This window comes from Mugil cephalus, chromosome 22 (assembly GCF_022458985.1).
Source record: "Mugil cephalus isolate CIBA_MC_2020 chromosome 22, CIBA_Mcephalus_1.1, whole genome shotgun sequence".
NCBI classification, from domain to species: Eukaryota; Metazoa; Chordata; class Actinopteri; order Mugiliformes; family Mugilidae; genus Mugil; species Mugil cephalus.
This window is the reverse complement of record NC_061791.1, coordinates 9011399-9035548: the sequence shown is the minus strand read 5'-3', so window position 1 is coordinate 9035548 and position 24150 is coordinate 9011399. Positions and strand designations below refer to the sequence as shown.

Here is a 24150-nt window from a genome sequence, read left to right as displayed (position 1 = left end):
CTCTTTCGTTGTTGATCCCTGCCGCTTTTTCTCCTCCCTTTCTCTCCCTCTCGTGGTCTTGCAAAAAGTTAACAAAGGAAAACAGCACTATGGGAAACCAGTAGAGAGTGATACAGAGCAAGCCTGCTCATGTCAGGTTAATGTAACGATGAAACAAAGCCTGTTGTTGTTTTGAGGCGCTTCTTTGTGTTTTCTCTTACTGAGCCACCAAGTACGGTTGCTATGCAGTAAAGTTTTTTTTTTTTTTTTCCCCGTGTCTGTGAAGCGTCTTTTGAGAGCTGTAGCTAAGGTTCATTGTTTTCATGCCACGGTCCTTGTCTGTTTTCTTGCATTGCAAGAGGGTCTGGTTAAATTCCCAGACAAAGCCAGAATGTCTTATTTTAGTGTTTTATTTTGGCCCAAATCCCATCTGCTAACATGGAGTGGGCGGAGCTTATGACCTAGACTTCAGCCAACCACCAGGGGGAGCCCTACTCGCTTTACTTGCTTGTCCATCTTTATACCGTCTGTGCTCCAGACCAAGTATCCCCAACAAAACCTTTTTATGTGGGTGGGGGGAGTTCGGCCTGGCTTCGCTCATCACCTGTCACTCCACAGTTTGTCGCCAGTGGAATTTCCAGATGCTGGTCGTCTTCTCGTATATTACCGCCACAAATGTTTCCAAATGAAACTAGCAGAACACAAAAATATTGCTAGTCCGTGGACAGAACTTGTTGCTGTCAGCTTCCTGCATTTGAAATGTAAACACTGTCAGTGACGCTGCTGTTGGCCGTTGCCTCAATCTCAACGTCTCAGTGTTGAGCTACACTTAATTCCCAATTGGTGTCACTAAAACTATCAAAGATAGTTCTCTCTGCTCTCTTTGGTGATTTAAGAGTTTTTTTGATGTTTTCTGGAAGGCGGTAAAGGGTCTGTCAATCTCAATCCCCGATAACTGGCGTCACGCCGTCCATTTACGCTGCAGCTAATTCCCCTTTAGATTTCCCAGTTTTCTAAAACGCAGATGATACTTGGCTGGAGATACTATTGTGTAAAACAAGACAGACATTAAAACACAGAGAGGAACAGATGCAATCAGAGGCTGCTTTCAGTGGAGTGCTGCTGAGGTCATCACCACAACAGATTCACACACACAGACAGACACACACACACACACACACACCCTTCTGTCCTCACAGAGTTCAGCGCTGCGGAGGCAGGCAGTGATGGTTAATGGGCCAGAGGAATTTACTAGAAATCCCTCTTTCTCTCTCTGTCCTCCTGTAGCCCCTCCATTATCTCTCTTATATCTCTGCAGATCCCTCTCTTATCACAGCTTTCATGTCGATTTTGTTTTTTGTTTTTTTTGTTGGAGACATCAAATGATCTGATGATGCACTTGTCACTGACTCACAAGAGGTTTATTATTTCTTGCCGATGAGTGCAGCTTCCTCTTCTTCAAATCAGTGCTTCACATAAAGACTAACCTTAAAGTTTGATGCAGCTTTTTCTGTTTCACATCCCTTCAGTTGCAAGTGTGATAAATTATTTTACTTTTTCACATTATTTGCACGTATATTACACTCTAGGGCTGGGCGGTATATATGTATTTATATCACATACTTTGATATGGTCTGATTTTTAATGTAGCGCTTCTAAACACGAATGCTGCTGTTAGAGGCTGTGTCGCTGTGAGGTGTGGTGAAGATGGAAAGGTCCGGCAGAAAGAGACGACATGTGCCAAAACAAGCTGCCATGTCGGTTATGTGGGGTTTTTTAGGGTGACCAGATGTCCGCGATGTCTTTCGTTTTGGATGACCTGTCCCGCGGCTAAAGCTGTCCCCAAAGATGTCCCCAATTTTAAAAATGTTGTGCGCAGACCACAAATATTACGGTAGCGCTGCTATTGACATTACAGGCATAGCAGTTTAAAAATGAATAAATATGTCACAACAAATGAAACCGTTATTGTTCCTGTTTATTAATTTTATCTTGATAACATTTATTTATTTATTTTTTATCTCCGAGCAGGCACAGTAAAATAGTTCGTCCTTAATCAATCTACTGCACAGGTCTTCAATCGGGGGTTTATGAACCCTAGGGGTCTGCAGAGGTACTGCAGAGGGGGGTCACAAAATCTTTGGTTGATTACACATTTTATATATATTTTTTAATTGTGTTTAATTTTAATACACATTAACATGAATCCAACATATTTTAGTTAAGGGATAAAGGATGCGCTTAATATTAAATGCAAAATGATAATAATAGTGTATATTTATAAATGGCAGTAGGCTGAGTTTCTACTACATTCTCTATTATTCTCTTCCTGACTAGATTCTCATTTCAGCTGATAAAATCCTTTCACTCTTTGTCCGTACTATCTGACCGGCACATTCATATTGAAAGGATTTGGATTAAAGGATTCGCCTCCCCGCCTCTAACTATACGTGCCTTTCTTCCTGTTGTTGCCTATCTGTCTGTGAATCTATTTAATTTAAGCTTCATGTGGTGGAATACATTCAGACATTATGTTTCAATCTAAATATCCATCCGCCGTCCCCGTCCTGCCTCTAACTCCTTGTGTTTCCCTCCTGACGGTTCGATCAACTCCTATTTGATTATCGCAGTGAATGAACTCGGCCTCCGGGTTCACAGTTCAGTTTGCGTGCGTTTGAACGGTAACTTCACAGCGGGGCCTCGCACACCGGAAGCAACAGAGAATTTAGCGAAAATATTCCGTTCTAGTCTGTATTTGTTAGTGTCACGCACGCACATACATCCAAGGCCTTGTGACGACCCCAGGGAGCCGCAGTCAACAGCTTCCTTTAATCCCACTGCCTAATACTTCTCGCTACCCTAACAAGCTTAGCTAACTCCTCCTATCTTTTACTTGGAAAGCCTGCAAATATTAACTTATCGAGACAGTCATCGTTTACCCTACAAGTTATTATTTTTTTCTTTAACCAACTTGTGTGAGATAATTTGAATTGAGGAAAAATAGATGTTCATACTTTCAGACTTGACGACTTGAAGTGTTCAAATTAAATTACATTTTTTTCCTTTGCTGAATAGTAGGGTCTTTCAGAGGCCGTAAATTGTGTAGCTTTATGACTCATCCTCTCATACCTTGACGTCCACTTCTGTTGACGTGCCTCATGGCCCTTATCCTCCTGGAACATTCCTTACCTCCAATCAGCCTTATTAAGCTAAAATGTAGCTTTCTCTCCATCCCCGTCCAACCCTCCCCTCTTCTGTCAGACTTAATATCATTACTTCCTCCATCAGCCCTAACTTTGTTTGGCCCTGGAATCTCAAAATGTGCGTGTGTGTGTGCGCGCGTGCAGACAAGAGAGGGAGAACGAGGGATGGCAGTCGTTGTTGTGTAATGGTGAACTGGGTGGTGGGGTATCGGGAGAGGTAAGAAAGAAGAGAGAGAATTAAAGGAGGACCGGGCTGCAGGGAGGAGCAGGGGAAGTGGTCATTCGCTGGTTCGCATGCCAAGATAGAGATGGAGCTCATCGGTCGGTCACCCAGTTGAGACTAAAACTTATTTTCTCTCCATACTTACTAGGTGAGTTAAGTTTTTTTTTTTTTTTTATCGCTGCAAATATGATTCCTCTTTGAGTGAGCTAAGGTGCGTTTGCTGTATATGTTCTTTGCATTTTATGGAAAGAGATTTGAGACGTGTGTTAATCACTGTCATGCCTCGTTGGTTCCTTCACGAGCCTGTAATATGTTTTAATAACTTTGTTTTCAGGGGAGCTCTACTGAGTCAGCGAGGAGGCTTTTACACCGAGCACGCAATGCAAATGTAGCTTTTTCACGTGCATGTAATTTTCTTTTGCTTTGACTTTTTCTCTCAGGGTTTATCTTCATTTCCTTTCTTGGCTGCCTTTCTATTGTACTCCACTCCAGAGACGCTGCTCAAACGAACGTTCTGCTCATTTCGATGCCTTCAGGCTTTAAACTATGTAGCTGAAACACAGCGGCCTTTATCTGTACCAGAAACCTTTTTATTTTTCTACAATTTTGCCCATTTCCACCTAAAATCACCAAGCAGTAGGATTGTACATTTTGTATTTTTAGTCTAATAGCCGTTTTATGTTTGCCTAATTCATTTGTACTTTTTCTACAAGGACGCAGTGTCTGTTAGTTTTGCTCCTTAGAAGTGCCTCCTGTTGGTGCCAAGCTTCTGAATTGGTTCCTGCTGATTCTTTTCCATTAGTGTTGCTCTTCAAGATGTGCTCCAGCACTTTTAATTGGCTCTGAAAGGCCGCGATTCAGTATTTATTCCTTAGAGCACAACTGGGTTTAAATGGAATTTACCCGTGGAGAGTCCCTCACAGTTTGGTTTTGGTCTGTGAGTCCTATACAGCGAATGGATTGACATTTTGAGTAATTTGCTGTTTACTTGTTTTTTTGTTTTGTTTTGTTTTTTTGTTTTTTAATTCTTCAATTGGTGGATCACAGTATGTATTAGTAAAATCAAGAGTTTAACTCCCTCTCCTGCTCTCCTTTTTCTGATGTGCAGGGAGTGAAGCCTGGCAGTTTTGACAAGGTAGCCATTCCTGAGGTGAAGGAAATTATAGAGGGCTGCATCAGGACAAACAAGGACGAGAGGTGAGTGAAGGCTAAACACGAAGCAAACGTCTTTGCATTTGAATTTGTCGTCTTGTTCACCATGTTTCGGTTGTTTTAAGGCATCAACCTTTTGATCAACAAGTTTTATTCTACATGGGTGGTAAAAAAAAAAAAAAAAAGAGAGAGACTGAACTGTAAAATATTCCTTTTTCTGAGTCCCTCACAGTGTCTTGATTCAGAATAAAAGCGCTCTGTTCTCTCCCTATTCTGAGAGTCTGCCAACACATCCACTGTAGGCTTTTGTCTGCTACTTTAGAAGCTTAACCAAAGCAACTGTATCCTTCTCCTACATTCTCTTTTTTTGTTTTCATTACCTCGGACATTTGATGATTCATTATCTGTTACGCAATGTCCGTTCGACAGCATTTTAATTTTCAGGCCTTTCCGTCCTGCAGCTAAATGTAGCTTCTTGACTCCTCTAGGTATGCCATCAAGATCCTGTTGAACCATGCGTTCTTCCAGGAGGACACAGGGGTCAGGGTCGAACTGGCAGAAGAGGACGATGGGGAGATGATCGCTATTAAATTGTGGCTCAGGATAGAAGACGTCAAGAAGCTCAAAGGCAAGAAATTATTACGCCTCATCTCTGTTAAAAATTATTTAATTCTATATGTCTTAACCCCTATTCACACAAGATTAGTTTTACCTGGAGACCTCTGGTTATTTCTAATAGTCACAGTGGTCGTCTGTGATCTTAATCCCATCAAATTGTCCATGTCAGTGATTTGTAAAGTAAAAATTTACCTACCGTAATTCTTGTAACACTGAGGTCCTCTGATATTGCAAATCCAGTTAGAATTGACATCTCTGTGATTTAGGGGTGAGTTTTAACTTTTTCGCTCATCAATTTCATTTTCGTTTGATTTGCGTTTTTTTTCTGCCCCTTGTCACTTTTAGAATTGTGAAGGATGTGTTATAATTCAATTATAAGTTTGGACAGATGTTAGGGCGCAAAGTCAAGATGCCGCTCAACTATTCACCTTGTGTAGATGGATGAAATCGATCAGTGTTTATTGGCATACTGTAGATGGGTCTGATTTAAATACCACCAGGTCACTGGTAATTTCTTCTCCAGGATAAATAGTATCAAAAATGTATTTTTATTATCCAAGGTAATTAAAACCGCCTCTGACACGCAGTGGAACGAGATGAAAAGTAGCGGAGCCACAATAACGGAATGTAAATTTGACTAAATCGCAGAGTTTGTTTATCCTGTGGTAATATTTGAATCACAGGACGTCCTCAGGTAAAATCAATCCAGTCCGATTAAGGTTTTAGTGTTTTTTCTTTTTTTCAAATGTAAAATATATTTTTATTGCAAATTACATTCATTTTCAGATTTTATAACAAAGAAAAACAAAACAAATAGAAAGAAGAGAAAAAAGCGGCATATAACAGCAGTATAATAAGCAACAGCAATAAAATGGATCTTTGCGCATAAAATGATCTCACAACTCACAGTCAGACCCTTCAGGTATCTCAACACTGGCTCCCATATTCTATCAAAAGCTTGTATTCTTCGTGTACAACTTTCCTTATGCTCAGAAATGGATGTTTGCAGGCAAATACAAAGACAACGAAGCCATCGAGTTCTCCTTTGACCTGATCAAGGATGTCCCTGAAGATGTGGCTCAGGAAATGGTATGTGCTGCGAATGGAGGGATCGTTGTTGCCTGGAAATAGGCGAAATAGTCCAGATAGAAGGGAAGAGACTGACGTGTGACGTTCTGGGTTGCCTCCCCAGGTTGAGTCTGGCTATGTTGCCGAGGGAGACCATAAGACCATGGCCAAGGCGATCAAGGACCGCGTGTCTCTGATCAGAAGGAAGAGAGAACAAAGGCAGCTGGTAAGAGAGGAACAGGAGAAGAGAAAACTGGAGGCTGAACAACACCTGCAGCAGCAGCAACAACAACAGCAGCAACAACAGCAGCAACAACAACAACAACAGCAACAGCAACAACAACAGCAACTTCAACAACAAGAGAGTCTTAAAACACACACACAGGTTTGTTGGACTGTTAGACAGATGGCGCGGTTTGACTGCTGGTGATTGAAGGTGATTCAATAACACACATGCACCTTAGCCAAAGTCTTTATTATTGAAGTCTCATCCTTCCCTTCCCAGCCGTAGAAGTTTGGATTTCAAATATAAATCATGCGGGAGCGCTTGACTTGGTTAAACCTAGAAATATGATTTATTTTTACTTCATTATGACCCAAATGTGTGTTTGCTCGCCCGCAGACAGAGACAGAGGACACCGAAGTGGAGCAACAGCAGCTTCACTACCAGCAGACCGGCATCTCGCACACATGTAAGATCACCAACAGTGGAAGTTTCTGCCTTCTGAGGCACTTGGTTACATTAAGACTGATCTCTGCATAGGCTTAATAAGTGTTATTATTCTAAAAACAACCATATTCATATATCAAGCATCTCTAACATGTAATGATTGTGTGTAATGATAATGTAAGATTAGTGTGAGGAGGATGAATTAAAACGTAGCATAGCGTCATTGTGTTTTCCTGTAAACCCGGAGCACCAGTCGTTGATCTGGTTTTTATACGCACCCAAATTAGAGCCATCCCGTTGTAATCAGAAAACTCCCTGGAACCGACTCTTAATTATTCCTTCCTTTAATTGTACGCCATAAACGTGTGTGAGCTCCTGCTGAAGTCATTACTTGAAGACGGAACGGTTCGACTTAAGTTTAACAGCAGCTCAGATCATCTGCAAGAGGAAGTGAGAGGGTGTAATTACCCCATGTGGCCACAGAGGCCGCTGTTGCTACTTCTCAGCTACAGTAACGTAGCTGCTTTAACACACACTTTTTGTCTCTCTGTCTCAGCCGAAGGAGGTGTGGACAGCGGCCAGGGTTCATCGGTTTTCTCCTCGGACTCCCCCCACCTCGGTCAGCTGACCATGTCGTACAGCTGCCCCCCTTCTTCCCAGCTCCCTTCCCAGCCCCAGCCCCAGTCCCTCTACCCCTCCACCCCCTCTGCTAACCCGCAGCAACACCCAGGTTATGCCCAGCCGCCGCAGCCGATGGTAAGTGATTTTTAATCAGACGTTACACGCGACAGTCCGGTCACACCTGCGAGTAATCGGTACAGTTGTCTGTGATCACAGATTTGGTTTGAAGTGAGCTTACGTCGGAGTGAGCTGGAATGAAGTTTGCAGTGTTTGTAGATGGCATGGGAATTGTTGAACTAAATACACGAGAGGGTGCATTTTTGGAGATGTTGATCTTCAGCCTCAAGAAAAGAGGTAGCAAAGCATGCATTCCAACACATTTAACTGAATTGCACAGATGGAAAAAACTTTCAGACGTCAAAAAGAAAGCTATTTAAACAATTGTGAAGGTAAAACACACAAAGATGTCTCGTCCGTTAGTCAGTAACTTTAGTTAGTCAGGACACCAGTATGTCATTCACTGTCCGTTCTACTTCATCTGAGATATCTGCCAGTCATTATTTCTTCACCTCCTAAGAGGTTATGCACCTATTTTTCCCTCATTCCTGCTATTTTATCAGTTATCTTTGTCTGTCTTCCAATCCTCCTTTATCTGTTTGCCACAACAAGATCCAGATCCATATATGTGTGGAATGCCTCCCTGATGTACAGATCCATGAGTTGTTTATTCAGTCTCCATTACGTACACACTTTCGCTATAATTGTTTCTCATTTTGTTTGCTCTAATTATTTAAAACCTGTTTTATTAATTCATACTTTGGACGCACATCAACCCTGAAATGTTTTCTATGCGGGGCTCACAGAATGAGTGGAAACTATTCATTTTAAATAGATACAATTTTCAGATGTATTTGAGATTTCACACATGGTGTTATTATTTTATTTAAACCCTCTATTTAAAGGGAAACAACACAAAAATAACATCATCAATGTGGAAGTTGAGAAGTTTTTATTGTTTTTTTTGTTTTGGTAATTATATTCTCATTTTGAGTTTGATTTTAGCAACACAAAAACAGAACAAAAATGTTGGGAGATAGGATATATTTACCACTCATCCTTGGTTTAACCATAGTCTTGTTTCCCGTGAATGGATCCAACGAAGTAGTTGCTAATAGACTGAATTTGCAACTAAAAGCTCATCTGATGGCAGGTTTAAAACAGCCGTCACTCAGTTTGTTCACCAACTGATTCATTATCTTAAAAATGATTAATAATTTATTTTGCATAATCATTCTTCCCTTTTATGTGATGTGTTTGTTTCCTATTTTATTGACCTGAATGATGGTTTTGTCTTTTATTTGTCTTTTTGTCCATTTAAGTTACATGACATTTGTTATGCTGTATATTTCTGACAGATCTCATGTAAAGGTTTCACTCCATTGTAATTGCAAATGTTACATTTAACTACTTTCTTTATCATTATGTTTGATTTTGTTTGTTTTCTGTCTTGTTACTACTCTGTTCTCTGTTTTAGTCTGTTTATTTCTGTTTGTTTTCCATGTCGGTCCCCCTCCTCTTCCATCACCCCTCCCTGACTGTCAGCCTGCGTTGCGCTGCCGTCGAAGTCGTAGCATGTCTATTTGCGTCCCCCCTTCCTCCTACTCCTTTTCTCACGTTCCCTCGCCCCTGGCCGTCCCTCCAAAACAGCCCACCACACCACCTCCAGAATTGTCCTCCTCATCTTCCTACAACGCCACCTCCCCCTGCAAACCTCCCTCGGCTGAGGTGGACACGTTCGCTGGGCGCCTCTCCAAGGCCCTGGAGACGGTCCTACCGATTCACTCTGCCCCCTCTCTGCCCAGGGGCATGCAGCGGAGGGCCAGCCTGCCTGCCCTGTTCTCCACCCCCGTAGGTTCACAAATATAGTCCCCAGAGACCAGAGTGTTGGTGAGAACCATAGAGGAAGGGAGAGAGAGAAACAATTTTATGAGTAAACATGAATGACACAGATGACTGATAAGGATACAGTTTGTACTACTCAAGCTGCATCAGCACAGTTGCACCAGTGTATTGTTGATGATGTATGCCAGATGAGGGTGTGCATTGACGTCACTGAGGCCACGCCCCCCGAGTGGCAAAAACAGTGGAATGCGTCAGTAAATACAGCGAGACCGGGAAAAATGTGGATTATCAGATCAAACTATGGACAATTGGACTCGACAATGAGCCGTAAGTGGATTAGCCTCAGTTTCAGTTAGTTTAAGTTAGTTTTAGTTAACTTCAGTTATGATAAGTGTACCCAAATAAAAGATGCTAACGCTAGGAGCTTCACCGAGAAGTAGCGTTAGCCATATAATACCCATATCGTCCGACCCGACGTTAAAAGGATCAACATCCACAAACTTATCTGACAGCCTTCCGGGACGTAACTTAAGAAGTAACATAAGGTATGACTTCATCAAAAAACATACAGCGTAAATTAAAATTACCTGACACAAAATATGAACCACAACACCTGGTTTTGGTGCCTCGATTCCAGTTGTTCTTCTGTACTTCTCTTTTCTTTGTTTTTCCGGAGCTCTTTCCCATTTTTTTATTTAGTTTTTCAGTTTAAATGGCATTAGAGTCTATAATTCAAGCTAATGTTGCTAAAATTCATGCTAAACTGTCACGTTTTGCTACTCAGTGGCCGTAACCATGGAGACTTCGCTAGCTGTGACGTCACGTACATACCCTGAGCTGGTTTAGTAGCACTGCAGCCTTCTCAACCTCCTGTACTGCATATAGTTGTCAGTAATCTTTATCAATCAAGTATTTTAGCAAAGATAGTTAAAACTCTGTGAACTGAGCTAAAACATTAGCCTTTAAAATGATTTTTGTATTATTAAACTTGCAGAAAAAACAGCATACCCATTTCTGTAATGGCGTTTAAAGGGTCTAGATTCATCCTAGATTTCACATCTTATCTTAAAACTTAATTCTCATCTCTGAGTTTGCCATTCTCCACATCCATCTCTCTTTAAAGCTCTCTCCCTCCCTCTAGTAGGACACCATGTGCTCAAGTTAAAAACACAGACTGTCTGGCCTGAGCCTTAACCATCTTTCGTAGTGCAAATGTCTAATATATTATGCATCTGCTGTCTGAAAAACTGGTAATTTCACCTCCAAAAAAATTAAAAATATTGAGGAAAAGGTATGAAAAGGATTTGATAACTATCAGATTAGCGTGAGGATTTATCACATATCTCTCTGGAAGGTTTCAGGAAATTGTTTTCTTTCTATTCAGGTGTCTTGTCTATGAAATAGATTTGAATGTATTCCCCTAGATAGACCACAGTTCAAATTGCATGTTGCAAATGTATAGTTAGGATGTCATCATTTCCCTGTTGTAATAAGAGACAGTTTTCCTGATTGCAGATGCATCGGGTTATTGTCCAACGTAGAGCTAGCCATTTCATCCGTCTTCTCTTTGCATTTAATATTTCACCTTCTGTCCACTTGTGAGCTCGTTTTTTCGTAGTTTGTCTTTCTTTGGTGGTATATCGGTGTGTTCTGTCTATTGTAACCATCTTCGTATCTCTTCATTACACGTTTCATCACTCCATTTTGCAGCTTCAAAGTTGATTCCTCTCTTAACTACATACAGTGGCTTGGGAAATTGTTCATACCCCTTGAAATTTTCCACATTTTGTCACGTTTTACCACAAACATAAATATTAATTTCATTGGAATTATATATGAAAGGTCAACACAAATGGGCACACAACTGTGAAGTACAGAACAACTCAAATTCAGTCAGATTTTGCAGAAGATTGCCCTGTATTTGGCTCCTTCCATCTTCCTTGTCCCTGCTGAAGAGAAGCACCCTGAGAGCATGATGCTGCCGCCGCCATGTTTGACAGTGGGGATGGTGCCACACATAGCGTTTTGCATTTAGGCCAAAAAGTTCAATTTTCTTCTCATGTGACCAGAGCACCTTCTTCCACATATTTGCTGTGTCCTTAACATGACTTCTGGCAACTGGACTTCTTATGGTTTTCTTTTAACAATGACTTTCTTCTTGCCACTCTTCCATAAAGGCCAGATTTGTGCACTTAACGGCCAATAGTTGTGGATCTCTGCAGTTCATCCAGAGTCACCATGTGCCCCTTGGCTGCATCTCTGATCAGTGCGCTCCTTGTTCGGCCTGTAAGCTTAGGTGGACGGCCGTGTCTTTGTAGGTTTGCAGTTGTGCCATACTCTTTCCATTTCCAGATGATGGATTGAAAGAGGGCTCTGGGTGATGTTCAGACGTTGAGAAATCTTTTTATAGACTCACCCTGCGTTCATTTTCTCCACATCTTTATCCCTGACATGGCTGGTGTGTTCGCTGGACTTCATGATGCCGTTTGGTCATTGATCTTCATTCAGCAACCATCAGGCATCTGAAGGCAGCTGGTTGCCTGAATTTATTTGTAAAAGAATTTAATATCATGTATCATTTTCTCCGTGCTTCACAACATTATTGTGAGCCACTTTGCGTTGGCCTTTCACATAAAATTTCAATAAAATATATTTATTTGTGGAAAAGTTCAAGCGGTTTGAAGACTACTGCAAGCCACTGTAATTTTGATTTTATATATATATATATATTTATATATATATATATATGTTCACATCACCTTTTCTGTTGGTTCTGTTGGTGTTATTTTGAGATATTATGGTCTTTTTGAAACTCTCTGTTTTCCTCCATTTCATGTGGGCCTTTGCTGTGGTTCTTTGCCATTCTCTCATTTTTAAATCCATTGTATCTCATTGTCACAGCAGCATTCAGTGCAACACCCCTTCAGTGGAGGATCGAGCACAGGAGGAGGAGGAGGAGGAGGGAGCATCAATCTCCCCACTCTCCCCGACCCCCCAACTATTTTCTTCCCCTCCATCCCCGAGCGCCCCATTTCCTTCTCGCCTCCTCCCACTGCGCCTCCGAAAGCCTACAACACCCAGAGACGCAAGAGCACTTCCATTCTCGAGGCTCACACCCGACACTTCCAGCCTGCTTACCCCCGCTATGGGAGCAGCCTCCACCCCTTTTCTGGGATGGAAAGTGTCGAGACTCCACCTCTGTTTATGGTCAGTCCTAGTTTTGCAGCAGCTGCTCAAAGATTTGGCGTTGGGGAACCCCTGCATCTCCCAGGACAGTCCGACCCAAGTTTGTACGGCTATAAAGACTTGAGAGCCGAGCATGAGGAAGCAGTGAGGAGGTTAAGTCTAAATCAAGCTGCCTTACTGGACCATTATGAAGCAATGGCCTATGGCCATGGAGGATACCCGATGACTGCACACCAGCTTAGCCACTTGACTTTCCATCAGCAGAGACATGCAGCAGCTGCAGCTGCTAGTTTGGGTTTTGATCCTGGTCCTCCATCTCAACCAGGGTTCTTGCACCCACACATCATACAAAGAATGAGTGCACATAGCCCATTGCCTCCGCCCTTACCCCCCATGAGTGTGTCCACCGGTTGCCCTGTTTCGTCTTCATCTTCTGAGGGATGCTATCCTCCACAGCACTGTTCTTCGTCCTCCTTCCCCATTTCGGCACCTCCGGTCATGGCTGACGGCCCACCGCCTACCGGAAGTGTCTTTGAGTTTCATTTAGCAGCAGCCGCCGCAGCTGCAGCCGCCGCAGGAGACCCGAGCCTTCTGGCGTCCAGACTGTACCGAGCCCGAAGGAGCTCCATGGACCTCCCTCTAGAGGACAACACCGGGACGGGATCGGGCGGCTCAGGCACATACAGCCGTCTCCAGCCGGTGACAGAAGAGCTGTACAGTTACATCAGCCCTGAGCTCCCCTTACCTCCTGGAAGTCTCCTCCTTCATCACGCCGGTTTAACCGTAAAGGACAGAAGCCCAGAGCCCTCCAGTGACTCTCTGACCTCCTCTGATGCGGGAGAGTTTCAGTCACCGCCTCCCCCACCTCTTCTTGCGCCGTTTGACTCCTCAGCGGCTCAGTCCATCCCTCGCACGTCCCCTGCCGCGCTCTACGAGTCATCAGGCGGAGTGCTTCACATAGATCCCCAGGGTCATCCGCCCTCGGTGCAGAACTTCCTCCCCCCAACCCTGTCCTCTGAGCAGCCGATTGGGGGAGCGTCATCAACTCAGCTGGAGTCTCTGATGCAGAGTGCCTGGGCCCGGCACGGAGGCGTGGTACCAGCCCAGCCAGACATGACATACCATGAGTCATTACTGGCTATGCAGGCCGCTAACCCCACGCTGGTACAGAGTTTAGACCTTAAGAATACCCCCACGCCTCTGGGTCAGTTTACTAGTTTAAATGCCGAAGTTACTTTTGTGTGACTTTTTGACCGAGGGACATATGTCTCTTTGATTGACTGCAAGTTCAGTATATACAGCAACAGGTTTTTATACTGTTCTTGATCCTTTAGGATCTTTAGTTGGAAGCTGAGCAAAGATAAATGAAAAAATGAAATCCGTCAAGTAAAATGCATCTACCAAAAGTAGCTGCATTAAATTATATTAGTAATCTGACCCAGAGGCTCTTATATAAATCTCCATTGTTTTTTTTTTTTGTTTTTTTCCCCCCTACCAACCCAGGTGTCCCAGCTGATGCTTATTTGTCATCATGTAGCCTTCGGTTGTGATTTTAACCCCCTCCAGTCATATCAGCACCACAGAGAGAGTCTCACCGTTTACCTTCATAATGTCTCACGTTATTCATTCTTTGAGGTGCCTCACAGAAGAGCCATTTATAAAAATAAGATAATGGCTTAAAGAAACGACCCAGTGAGCACACCTGGGAGAGACTAAGAACAAGATTACTTTAAAAAAAAAAATGAAGGTCTTCTTTGAGACCCTCTCTGGTGTGAAAGCTTCATGAGCAAAAAAGTCTAAGCCCCTTTTGTTCTGTGTTTATGTTGTGTATTTGATTTTTATTTATTTATTTATTTATTTTTTTGGTCAGTAAGTAATAATTTGTCTGTATGTTCATATATGACTGTATATGAGAAATGTGCGTTTGTGCAGGTATACCGTATCCGCGGTATACTCGGAAGTTCTGCTCGTACAAATCCAAAGTCACGTTCGGTCCTGATCATCTTCAAATCTTAAAAAATATTCTAGACATACACCCAGTGCGTTAAATAGCACGTCACGAATATTCAATATTCTATCAGGCCGACTACGACTTTGCGGATTTGTGCGGACAAACGCACAGAAACATACAACAAACCTGCGGGGGCTTAGACGAACTGAGCAGTGTAACCGTGCAGACAGAAATTCATTTGTATATTTTAGATTCTCTCCGTTGTTTCGTTGTTGTACATGCTAAAGTTCTCCATTTTAGCATATTATGTTGTCATTCCCCACTCGGGCTGAAAAAATCAACATCCCACGCAGGGTTCAAAGGTCACAGCTGAATCTGAAGCTTTAAACCCTTAGAACGCTGATATCATCAGTGTCCTCTACACTTTCTCCGTCTTTCCTTTGAGACACGTGTGATTACTGGTCTTTCTCTTTTAAATCCTTCACTCTCTGTTCTCTGTCTATTTTGGTTCCATGTCAGTTTATCTTATATCATTTTATTTATTCAGCTCCTGTTTTGTGAACATCATTACCTGTAATTTTAGAGGAAGGTAGTTAGTAATGCGCCTGGTGCAACATACTATACTTGTGCAGGTTTACTCCACACCTTATGTGCAGGAGCTTCACGACAAGTATAGAGTTGCATCCAGCCTTCTAAGGGTTGAGTCATTAACAGATTGGAGTTCGTAGGCCGCCGTCCTGTGGATTATTTTACGTATTCAGGAAGGAAATTAGCGTCAAATCTTCTAATTCAGCTGAATAGTTCGAAGTTTAGGGTCAGTCTTCGTCAGGCTTCTACTGTGCTTCAGTGACTACATGTGTAACATCTACTTATTATCACTGCCAATCATTTAAAGTCTGACCTGCATGTTTAAAACGCTACTTACACCCCGTCTAACCCCAGCACTGTGCCTGAGCTGTTGTAAAAACCAGTGTGTATATGCGTACAGTAGGCGTCGGTTTGCTGTTGTCGTGGGATTAGTGTGTTACGTGTATGTGTGTGCATGTGTGCATACACAAGAAAAAAATAAATAAATAATAATAAAAAAACAGGAAATGCCGCATTACCTTGTGTTTGCACTCATGTATATTTTTGAAGCCTTGAAGCTACGGACATGTTCTGATTTTTTCTTTCTTCTCTCCTTGTCCCCAATCTCTCTTCCATCCTCCACCGTTTTATGTCCTCTGTCCATTTTTCTGCCTGTCTCTTCATCTTTTCCTGAGCAGCAGGTCCAGGTCCCCACCCCTCAGGTAACGCCCCCCGCCAGCGCCCAGCAACCTCCTCCTGGAACCTCCCAGCAGGTAAGAAATCAACAATCATGTTGTTTTGTGCGTTTTTGTCTTCTGTTCATCCCTTTTCATTACTTGTCTTGTTAAATACTGCTCTTCCCTTAATCTGCACAACCTGTAAAGACAAAATACATGAGTAGTTCCTTACATTACTCAGTAATAACCCAGACACTGCCTCAAGTTCGAATTAAGTTCCAGCACAAACCACTGCTATGAACTTAATGATTTAACAAGAATAATAAGAGATTTGATATCAAAATAAGTACACATGCTTTCATTCTGGAGGTCCCTTTGGTGACCGCAGCACGCAGGCTTGTCCTCTCGTCCCCGTCTCAACAGAGAAGAGCGGTGACGGTTAAATGACTGAGAATGAAATGAGATGCATTATGTTCTAAAACACAACCATATCTGCATTGTGTTAGGGTAAAGTTCAGAACTGGTGAAAGCCTCCAAAAGACATGCTTCATTCTGTCCGCTGTGGCCTCTCTGCTCTGCAAAATTCTCTGCATAGCATACGTTTACTACAACTATCAAACCAGCAAATGATATTTCTAGTGTTGCTTCTGCTTACTCTCTTGCCTCTCACGCACTCTCTGTCGCTACATGTGTCCTTCTGCAGGTTGTGTCATCTAGTCAAAGTAGCACATCACTTCAGAGCCCCACACACACAACTCTCCCACAGGCATCTGCACAGGTAAAGGACTTTTAATTTAAATATATATATGAAGACTTACTAAGCAAAAACTACATGCACCCAAGCCTGCACTTATTCTCTGTGCTCTTATCTCGAGCAACACACATCTTCACCTACACTTAATCTTTATACATTTAGCAGTTGTGCTCGTTACAGTCTTTGTGAATTCACGTCAGAGTTAGTTTCAAAGAATTGTCTTGCCTGCATTTTCCCCACACACACTCAAAAGTTGTGTTACTGTTGCATGCACGTGTTGCCTTTTCACTTAAAACTGTTCGTCAGCTCAGTTCGTGTCTTCTCTTTTTCTTTCCATTCTTGCTCATGGGCATGCTGCCTGTGTTTACTACTGGGTTTGTTCCCGTGTTTTGTATATTTGTCCGTCACGTGTGTGTGTGTGCTTGTGTGGTTCGGTCATACGTTCGTATGTGATGTTTGTAGGTGTGTGACCTCAGTCCATCCCCTAGTATAGAACACCTTTATCTTCTGTACCAAGCTGCTCACCTAGCTCTGGTTCAGGTACTGTTGTGTTCGGTTGTGTACGTGCAAGTGCGTGGCCTTGTGTACTGTGTGTGTGTTTGCATGTGTGTATTTCAGTGTGTCATTGTGATTTAATTCTGAACTGTGTTTGACATTAAACCATAGACCGAATAACACCTGTTTGTACCTTTTGAAAATAGCTCTGCCTTCGATAGTTTTTCCTGTGCTCATCCTTCATGCCGCTACTAACCATCTGATCCGAAGCGTAGATCGCAAATATGTGAGCAAATTTTACTGAAATGAAGATGGGTAAATCAACGCAAAAAGCGACACATAAATTGTGCGGGAGATATATATATATTTGTCAATTTTTTTTCCAAATTTTGACTTTTTTCAAAATCAATTCCTTGGATCTTGATCTGTGCTGCTGTTGTCCATCTGCATTGTGAAAAGAATTTGCTTGCTCATCTCCCACCTTGAAAACCACACACTGCACATTGTCTGTAGAGTTTTGTTTTGTGGTTGCATGGGAGTGATTTACACAGTTGATCTGTCACGAGGTTTGTTGATTGTCTCCAGAGCTTGAGATGTTGTCACCAATAGATCCGCTGTGTGTGTAGCGTTTGGTTGCGGGTCTCGTAGTCGGACGTGTCAGTGATGTGTTGTGAGCGGTGGACTGCTTTTTCTTTATTTTAGCATGATTTTGTCACGTTGGTCGGTACAGATCCAGACTCACGAGACTAACAGACTGCCTTGGCTGCGTTCCACTTGTGATGTAAAGACCGGCCGTAGCTCACTGTCCCATCACCAGGCCGGTCGACTGTCCATACTTGACGCACCCGATCACCTGCTAGGTTCACTTACTTACCTCCTCATCCTCCCCCCCGACTCACCCTCTTGCCTTATCGACACTCTCCCTTCTTTTCCCTTTCTATTTTCTTGGACCCTCTCAGCCCGGTGTAACCCCGTCAAACCCTACCGTCCCCTTGGCGACCCTGCCGTCTCCATCTATTCCCGTTACCGTGCCGACAGCAGTCGTGGCCTCCCATCCCTCTCCTCTGCCTATCCCCGTTGGGGTGGCGCCTGCTATTGTTTCCCTTCCTCCTCCAACTCCACCTCCTCCTCCTCCTCCTCCTTCTTCTCTTCCCGTGCCCACGCCTGTGCCTCAGCCCTTGGCCACCGTGGTGCCAATCATCAGTGTAGTCGCCGCTCCACCTGACCCTCCCGTGGAAGCCCTTCCCCAGGTACTGGTTATGGGCAGTCATACCCACTGAGTAGATGTCAGAAAAGACATTTTGGCATGAATTGGAGTTATTGTAATCATTGCTTTGACGTTTTACCTGGTGGAACCCACTTTGGGAACTGTATTGAACTGAATGGATGATGGGATGATAAGCAGCTTTTCTGATGGCTAATGTATAATGTCTAGCTGATTTATCAGTAGCAATAGTGTATTTCCTTCAATAGTGTGTGTGGCTTGGTTTGAGTGCAGCACAAAAACATTTACTCAAGGGCAAGTGCAGAGGTACAAAGGGCTCAATATTGCCTTTGGCATGTAGTGGAGTTGAAGTGGAAAGTAGCAGAGACTTCATAACCGGGGATAATGTCAGTAAATTTGAGCTTAATTATGAAACACAGAGGTAGGGAGGTAATTTCTAAATCACATGATGTCCCCAGGTAATACTTATCCCATGCGTGTAGTGCTGAAGTCATTTGTATAAGACAGGGGTTGTTTGAATAGTTGGAGAGATCACATTCCGTCTCCTTGCTTTGTTTGTTTCATGTTCTCTTTAATTCAATTGAGTTCTTGTCTTGTAATCTAGTTAGCTTGCTCCTTTACTTTTGCTACACATTGCTTATATTTCATGCTTTCCCCGCAGTGTTAGTTTCCTTACCTCAAATGCCGACTATTGTTGGTGGTCACGTACGCTCTACGCACGCGTTGCGATCATTTTCGTGCGTTTGTGTTTCAGTCGGCCTCACAGTCTTCAGAGCTGTCACAGTCCCAGCTGCAGCCGCCCCAAGGTCCTTTATCTATCGAGAGGTGATACATACGCACGCATACTGACGCCACATTCCTCAAATAAAATCCAATTTTCTTAATCAAATTTAATCTTTGTGACATTTTCTCCCACTCTGCTCCAATTTACTTTTGTGTCTCTCTTGCCACATTTTGCCTCTGTTTCTCCCCTAGCGGCCACTCTGAGACCTCAGGTCTGAGTGACGGCAATGAAGGAGCAGGAGGAGGAGGTGGAGGAGGAGGAGGAGGTCGTCACGAGGGACGCTCCACTAAGCGACATCAGAGGCGTTCTGTACGGAGTCGATCGCGCCATGAGAAGACTTCTAAGGCCAAGCTCAATGTTCTCAACGTAATAGCACATCCTACAAATAAATAAATTCTTTAATTGTTGTCATTAAGCAATCGATCCTCTTTCTTTGCGTTGTATTTACAGTAACAGATGTTCAGACCCTTCTCCTTCTTTCTGATTGTATTTTCTTTTCTCTCTATATATATGTTTGTTGTACTTACATTTAGATATCCAACCGCGGAGACAGGGTGGCAGAGTGTCAGCTGGAGACCCACAACAGGAAGATGGTGACCTTTAGATTTGACCTAGATGGAGACAACCCAGAGGAGATTGCCCAAATCATGGTAGCCACACTGCTCTTCACACCCACATTTCATTTTGTGTTCTCCAAGCAGGTTAATACCTTAAGAGCTGGTTTATGGTCTCAGAACTAGATTCCAAAATGTTCTGTCGTGACATCTGGATGCACTAGAAGACAGTATGAAAAGCTGTCCTCCCAGTAGAGCATTTATAAACCGTCTCTTCAGGGAAACAGTGATGCCACAAATATATAATAAGGTTAAAATAATTTAATCTTATTGGCGGTGGGTCATAAAGTTATGCACCCCCTTCGAAATGTGTCCGACCATCCAACAGTCGGACTGCGAATCCTGCTCAGTACCCGTTTATTGAATCCTGACTATGTTTTACATGCCACCTTTCTGAAAACCACTCAACTACACATAATCGCTAGGTTCAAGTCCTTGAACCTTAATGGAGAGCGTCCTCATCAGACTCCCACACAAAGCAAAATCTCTCCCGCACCATTTTACTCAAATAAATATGTATCTAATTCTAATCTAATCTTTTTTTACAATGTGTTTGTGACCAGGTCCAGAGTGAGTTTATCCTGGAGAGCGAGAGGGAGTCATTCATTGAGCAGGTCAGAGAGGTGATAGAGAACGCTGATGAGAAGGGTCTGGAAAGAGACACAAACAGCCAGGTAAACAGAAATAAATACATTACAGATTCTTTATTTCATTTCCTCTTTCTGTCCTTTGTTACCTTTAAGAGCAAAATCTAAAATCTCCTTTCCTGCGATGATAGCCATCTACTGTAATGTCTTTCCCAGTTGATCTTTCAGTGTTTACAACATGTTGTCTTAATGATCTTCAGATGGCAGGCAACACAGAACAGGAGATTCCTGCGATATCTGCGCCCATGCCGGGTAAGAAATGCAAAATATGCCAGGCACAACAAGGTGGCGCAGGAACTTCTACATGAATTACGTAACCTTTTTTCAGCCGACAAGATGCAACACAGCATGATAATTTGCATAAGCACATTCTGTCAGAGATTAATAAATAACAAGGCACTCCTTATTTCTCAGGAATCGCTCCCAGTGCAGCAGCACAAGTGGTCCATTCAGCAGGCCGGAAGTTCATTGTTAGTCCTGTACCTGAAGCAAGGCTGAAGGAGCAAATGTTTCCCACTTCTCCTTCTGGCCCCACACTTTCTGTTGAAGCAGGTAAGGACTGTCTTTGTGTGCAATTCAGTTGTTTTTCCAAATAATACATGTGTATATTAATATTTTGATGGTGTTTGTTTTTGGGGAAATGCCAATAACAAAAAGTTAATAAAATGACCTTCTGGTACAACATTAGAATAGAAATGGTAAATAATCATGTACTTCCATCTATTTGCATGGGATAAAAAAAAACTACACTGCAAATTACCTACCACAATTCTTGTGTCACAGAGGTCCTCTGATAATGCTAATCCAGTGAAAATCAACATCTCTGTGATTTAGGGGGGGGTTTTTATTTACTTTCGCGACTTTTGTTTCATTCGCAGCTTTTTTCTGCCTCTTGTCACTTAAGACAGGGTATCCGCGGGGTCTTAAAAAGTCTTAAAATGTCTATGGCGTGGCGTGTTAGAGTGAGGCATAGCAGTGGAGAAAAGTTGGCGGAACTCCACAGCCTCACAAGTTATGCTAATACAACACTTACTAACAAGTAAGCTGCTATTGAGCTAACAGGCTAACCGCTCAGACTGTGAGCTGAATATTATCGTCAACATTATAAGCTGTTGCCATGCAATAACGCTAGTTATACATTTAAAGCTGTGGTTAGCTAGCAGCGCCGTGACTGAGGAGCGGCTAATCAGTTAACGCTGACTTCTAAACAAATGTTAGTTTTAGACACAATAGACAGACTTCTTTTGTTGTTGTGGATGTGAAATGGGTCTTAAATTGTATTCACTGTGGTCTTAAAGAAGTCTTAAAAAGTCTTAAATTTGACTTGTTGAAACCTGCAGAGACCCTGTAAGAATTCTGAAGGATGTGCTATAATTTGAAGTTTGGACAGGGCACAAAATCGAGAAGCAGTGGAGTGAGATGGAAAGTAGCAGAGCCGTAACAACAGAACGTAAATTTGAGTAAAACTCAGAGTTTGTTTATCCCTTGTGAATGCGCCACATGAAACACAGATGTAGGGAGTAACATTTGAATCACAGGACGTCCTCAGGTAAAACTAATCCTGTGCAAATGGGGCTTACATGTCAACTCACACTGTGTCTTAAGATAGTCTTTCTCTTGTCCTCCTCCAGCTCCATCTCAGAGTCCAGGCCAAGCTATTGGGTTGTCCCAGTCTGCAGGAGCAATCAGCTTACAGCAGGCCTTCACCGAACTCAGACAGAACCAAAATCAGTTTGATCCAGGACCCAGCACTGCCCCAGCCTCCATCCACACCACCCATCCTCCCCTGCTGCCTGCAGCAGCTTCTGTCCCTCCACCCAGCACAGTGGCTCCTCCTGTGGATGCTACTGCCGGGCTTGTCCCTTCTAATTTAAACCAGACGCAGGAGAAGGTCTTTGATGGCTCTCTGCCGCCTCACTCCTCGTCCTCCGCCCCTTCCTCTGTTCCCTCCGTCTGTCTGAGTCCTCCTTGTTCTTCTTCTTCTCCTCCCGCTATGATGAATCAGTCCATCCTTCAGTCACAGGTACTTTCCCAACCAGTGATGCAGCCAGTGTCGCAAGTCCAGGGTCAAGCTCAAATTCAGCCCCAGGCTTTCACTCAGTCTCCATCCCAGACACTTTCGGCTGTCGTTGCTACTTCAGTACCTTCCACTTTACCAACAGCCAGCATCTCTGGCTTCCCCCCAACCATGCTCACCTCCCCTCCTGCCAAGAATGTCCCCTTTGTATCCTCCCCTCCCTCTTCCACTCTTAAAGCAAGTGAATTCTCCTCAGATCATCCGTCAATCGCTTCTGCTTCCTCGTCCTCTCCTTCCCTCTCCTCCACCGTCATCCCCACCACTGCTATCCCGGGTCCACAGCTTGTTCCGTCGACCACCTCCCTCCCCAGTCCTGCTCCCTCCTCTTCTTCCTCCTCCTCCTTGGCAGGGCTCCAGCCGGTGACCACAAATATTCCTTCAGTCCAACCAACTTCTGTCCACTCCCAGCCTCAGACAACATCTGTACCTGGGCAGACGCACACACATTGTGGTGACTGTGATGTAAGGTGGGTGGTAGTCAACTTTTCTGAAAGTCATTTCCAATATCAAACCCCTAAACTTCTCCTTTCATGAGATTTAAGTCATTTGTCTGTCCGCCTCAGGTGTGAGGCCTCCTCTGAGTCCCTAACCAAACCAGACGACATCCAAACTCTGGACAAGAAGCTGCGGTCTCTCTTTATGGACGCTGGTGGTCCCTTGGTGGGAGACATCTCAGCTGCTGACCCAGCCTCTGGACCTTCTGTGGCAAGTACCTCATCTTCAATAGGCCCCGGCCCTACCTCCACCACATCTGCCACAACACCTGGCTCCAGCCAGCCATCCAATCCTCCTCAGCCCCCCTCCAGCCTGGCGCTGGGGTCGTCACCTGTGCCAATCCAGGGTCTGGGGACTCCAATCTCCACCCCTGTGCAGACTGGTACGTAGGTGAATGTTTGTTCGTTTGTATTTTTATAACATTGTTTTCTGACATCATGATTTAAATTTCTGCAGTCATCCTGGCCTCACCTTTAGGCCAGACCACTCCATCCAAAACTCCCTTATCCAGGGTATCGGTGAGTTTTTCAACGCACAGATACATTATGTTAGAGTCAAACCGCTGTTCCTAGCATAACGTAACGTCATTATGTGATTACAGAGCATGTGCATGTTTTTAGGTAAAACAGTCAAGCTAATTTAGACTAAAGGTGAATGTAATTTAGCAGTTGTTTATAGGTTACACTGTGTTTCTGCCAACCTTCCTTACAACACATCTGGCATGAAAATTCCTTTTAACACTCTCCAAAACAAACACTATTCTTGTAACCTCCTTGCTATATCTTCTCTGCTGTCTTCTCGTGACATATTTTTCCCTGGGATTAGGCCTCTTCTCCTTCAGAGCTCCTGCCATCCTTCCCTGGACCTTGTCTAATACAGGTGTTTGTTTTGTTTTTTTTTGCTCATTTTAAGACAATCTGTTTTGTTATATCTGTATATGAACTAAAATGGGTTATGTGCTGTGTATAAATTATGCTTTTTTTTTTTTTATTCCTTCCTATCTTACTCACTGTGTGACAAAAAAATCCAGAGAAATTACATTTGATCTGAACCCCCATTAAACAGTACAGCCCATAGACAGTATAAAGACGAACTTCTCCTACGAAGTGAAGCCAAAGCAAGTAGAGCTCCCCCTGGTAACTGACTGTAGTATAGGTCATAAGCTCCACCCACTAGGCCAAACTAAAATACATATAAATTATTTATTTTCTTTAATGATGGTTCCTGTTATCTGTTATTTTC

The 24150-nt window shown here is 43.2% G+C and overlaps 1 protein-coding gene across 11 annotated transcripts in view; it reads left to right on the top strand.

Moving 5' to 3' along the window:
• The window catches only part of wnk1b (WNK lysine deficient protein kinase 1b), a 94187-nt gene that overhangs the window by 53373 nt on the left and 16664 nt on the right, over positions 1-24150 (top strand). For 5 of the 11 annotated variants that reach the window (XM_047574620.1, XM_047574618.1, XM_047574616.1 and 2 more), the window contains exons 6-25: positions 4514-4602; positions 5046-5185; positions 6185-6264; positions 6368-6628; positions 6866-6935; positions 7470-7669; positions 12338-13786; positions 15839-15913; positions 16521-16595; positions 18026-18316; positions 19046-19116; positions 19267-19441; positions 19609-19725; positions 20253-20363; positions 20537-20588; positions 20751-20888; positions 21968-22880; positions 22977-23290; positions 23365-23426; positions 23734-23787. In XM_047574620.1, coding sequence (XP_047430576.1) covers positions 4514-4602; positions 5046-5185; positions 6185-6264; positions 6368-6628; positions 6866-6935; positions 7470-7669; positions 12338-13786; positions 15839-15913; positions 16521-16595; positions 18026-18316; positions 19046-19116; positions 19267-19441; positions 19609-19725; positions 20253-20363; positions 20537-20588; positions 20751-20888; positions 21968-22880; positions 22977-23290; positions 23365-23426; positions 23734-23787 — 4737 coding nt within the window. The remainder of the gene's footprint in view (positions 1-4513; positions 4603-5045; positions 5186-6184; positions 6265-6367; positions 6629-6865; positions 6936-7469; positions 7670-12337; positions 13787-15838; positions 15914-16520; positions 16596-18025; positions 18317-19045; positions 19117-19266; positions 19442-19608; positions 19726-20252; positions 20364-20536; positions 20589-20750; positions 20889-21967; positions 22881-22976; positions 23291-23364; positions 23427-23733; positions 23788-24150) is intronic. The other 6 variants (XM_047574615.1, XM_047574623.1, XM_047574619.1 and 3 more) reach the window with 6 other exon arrangements.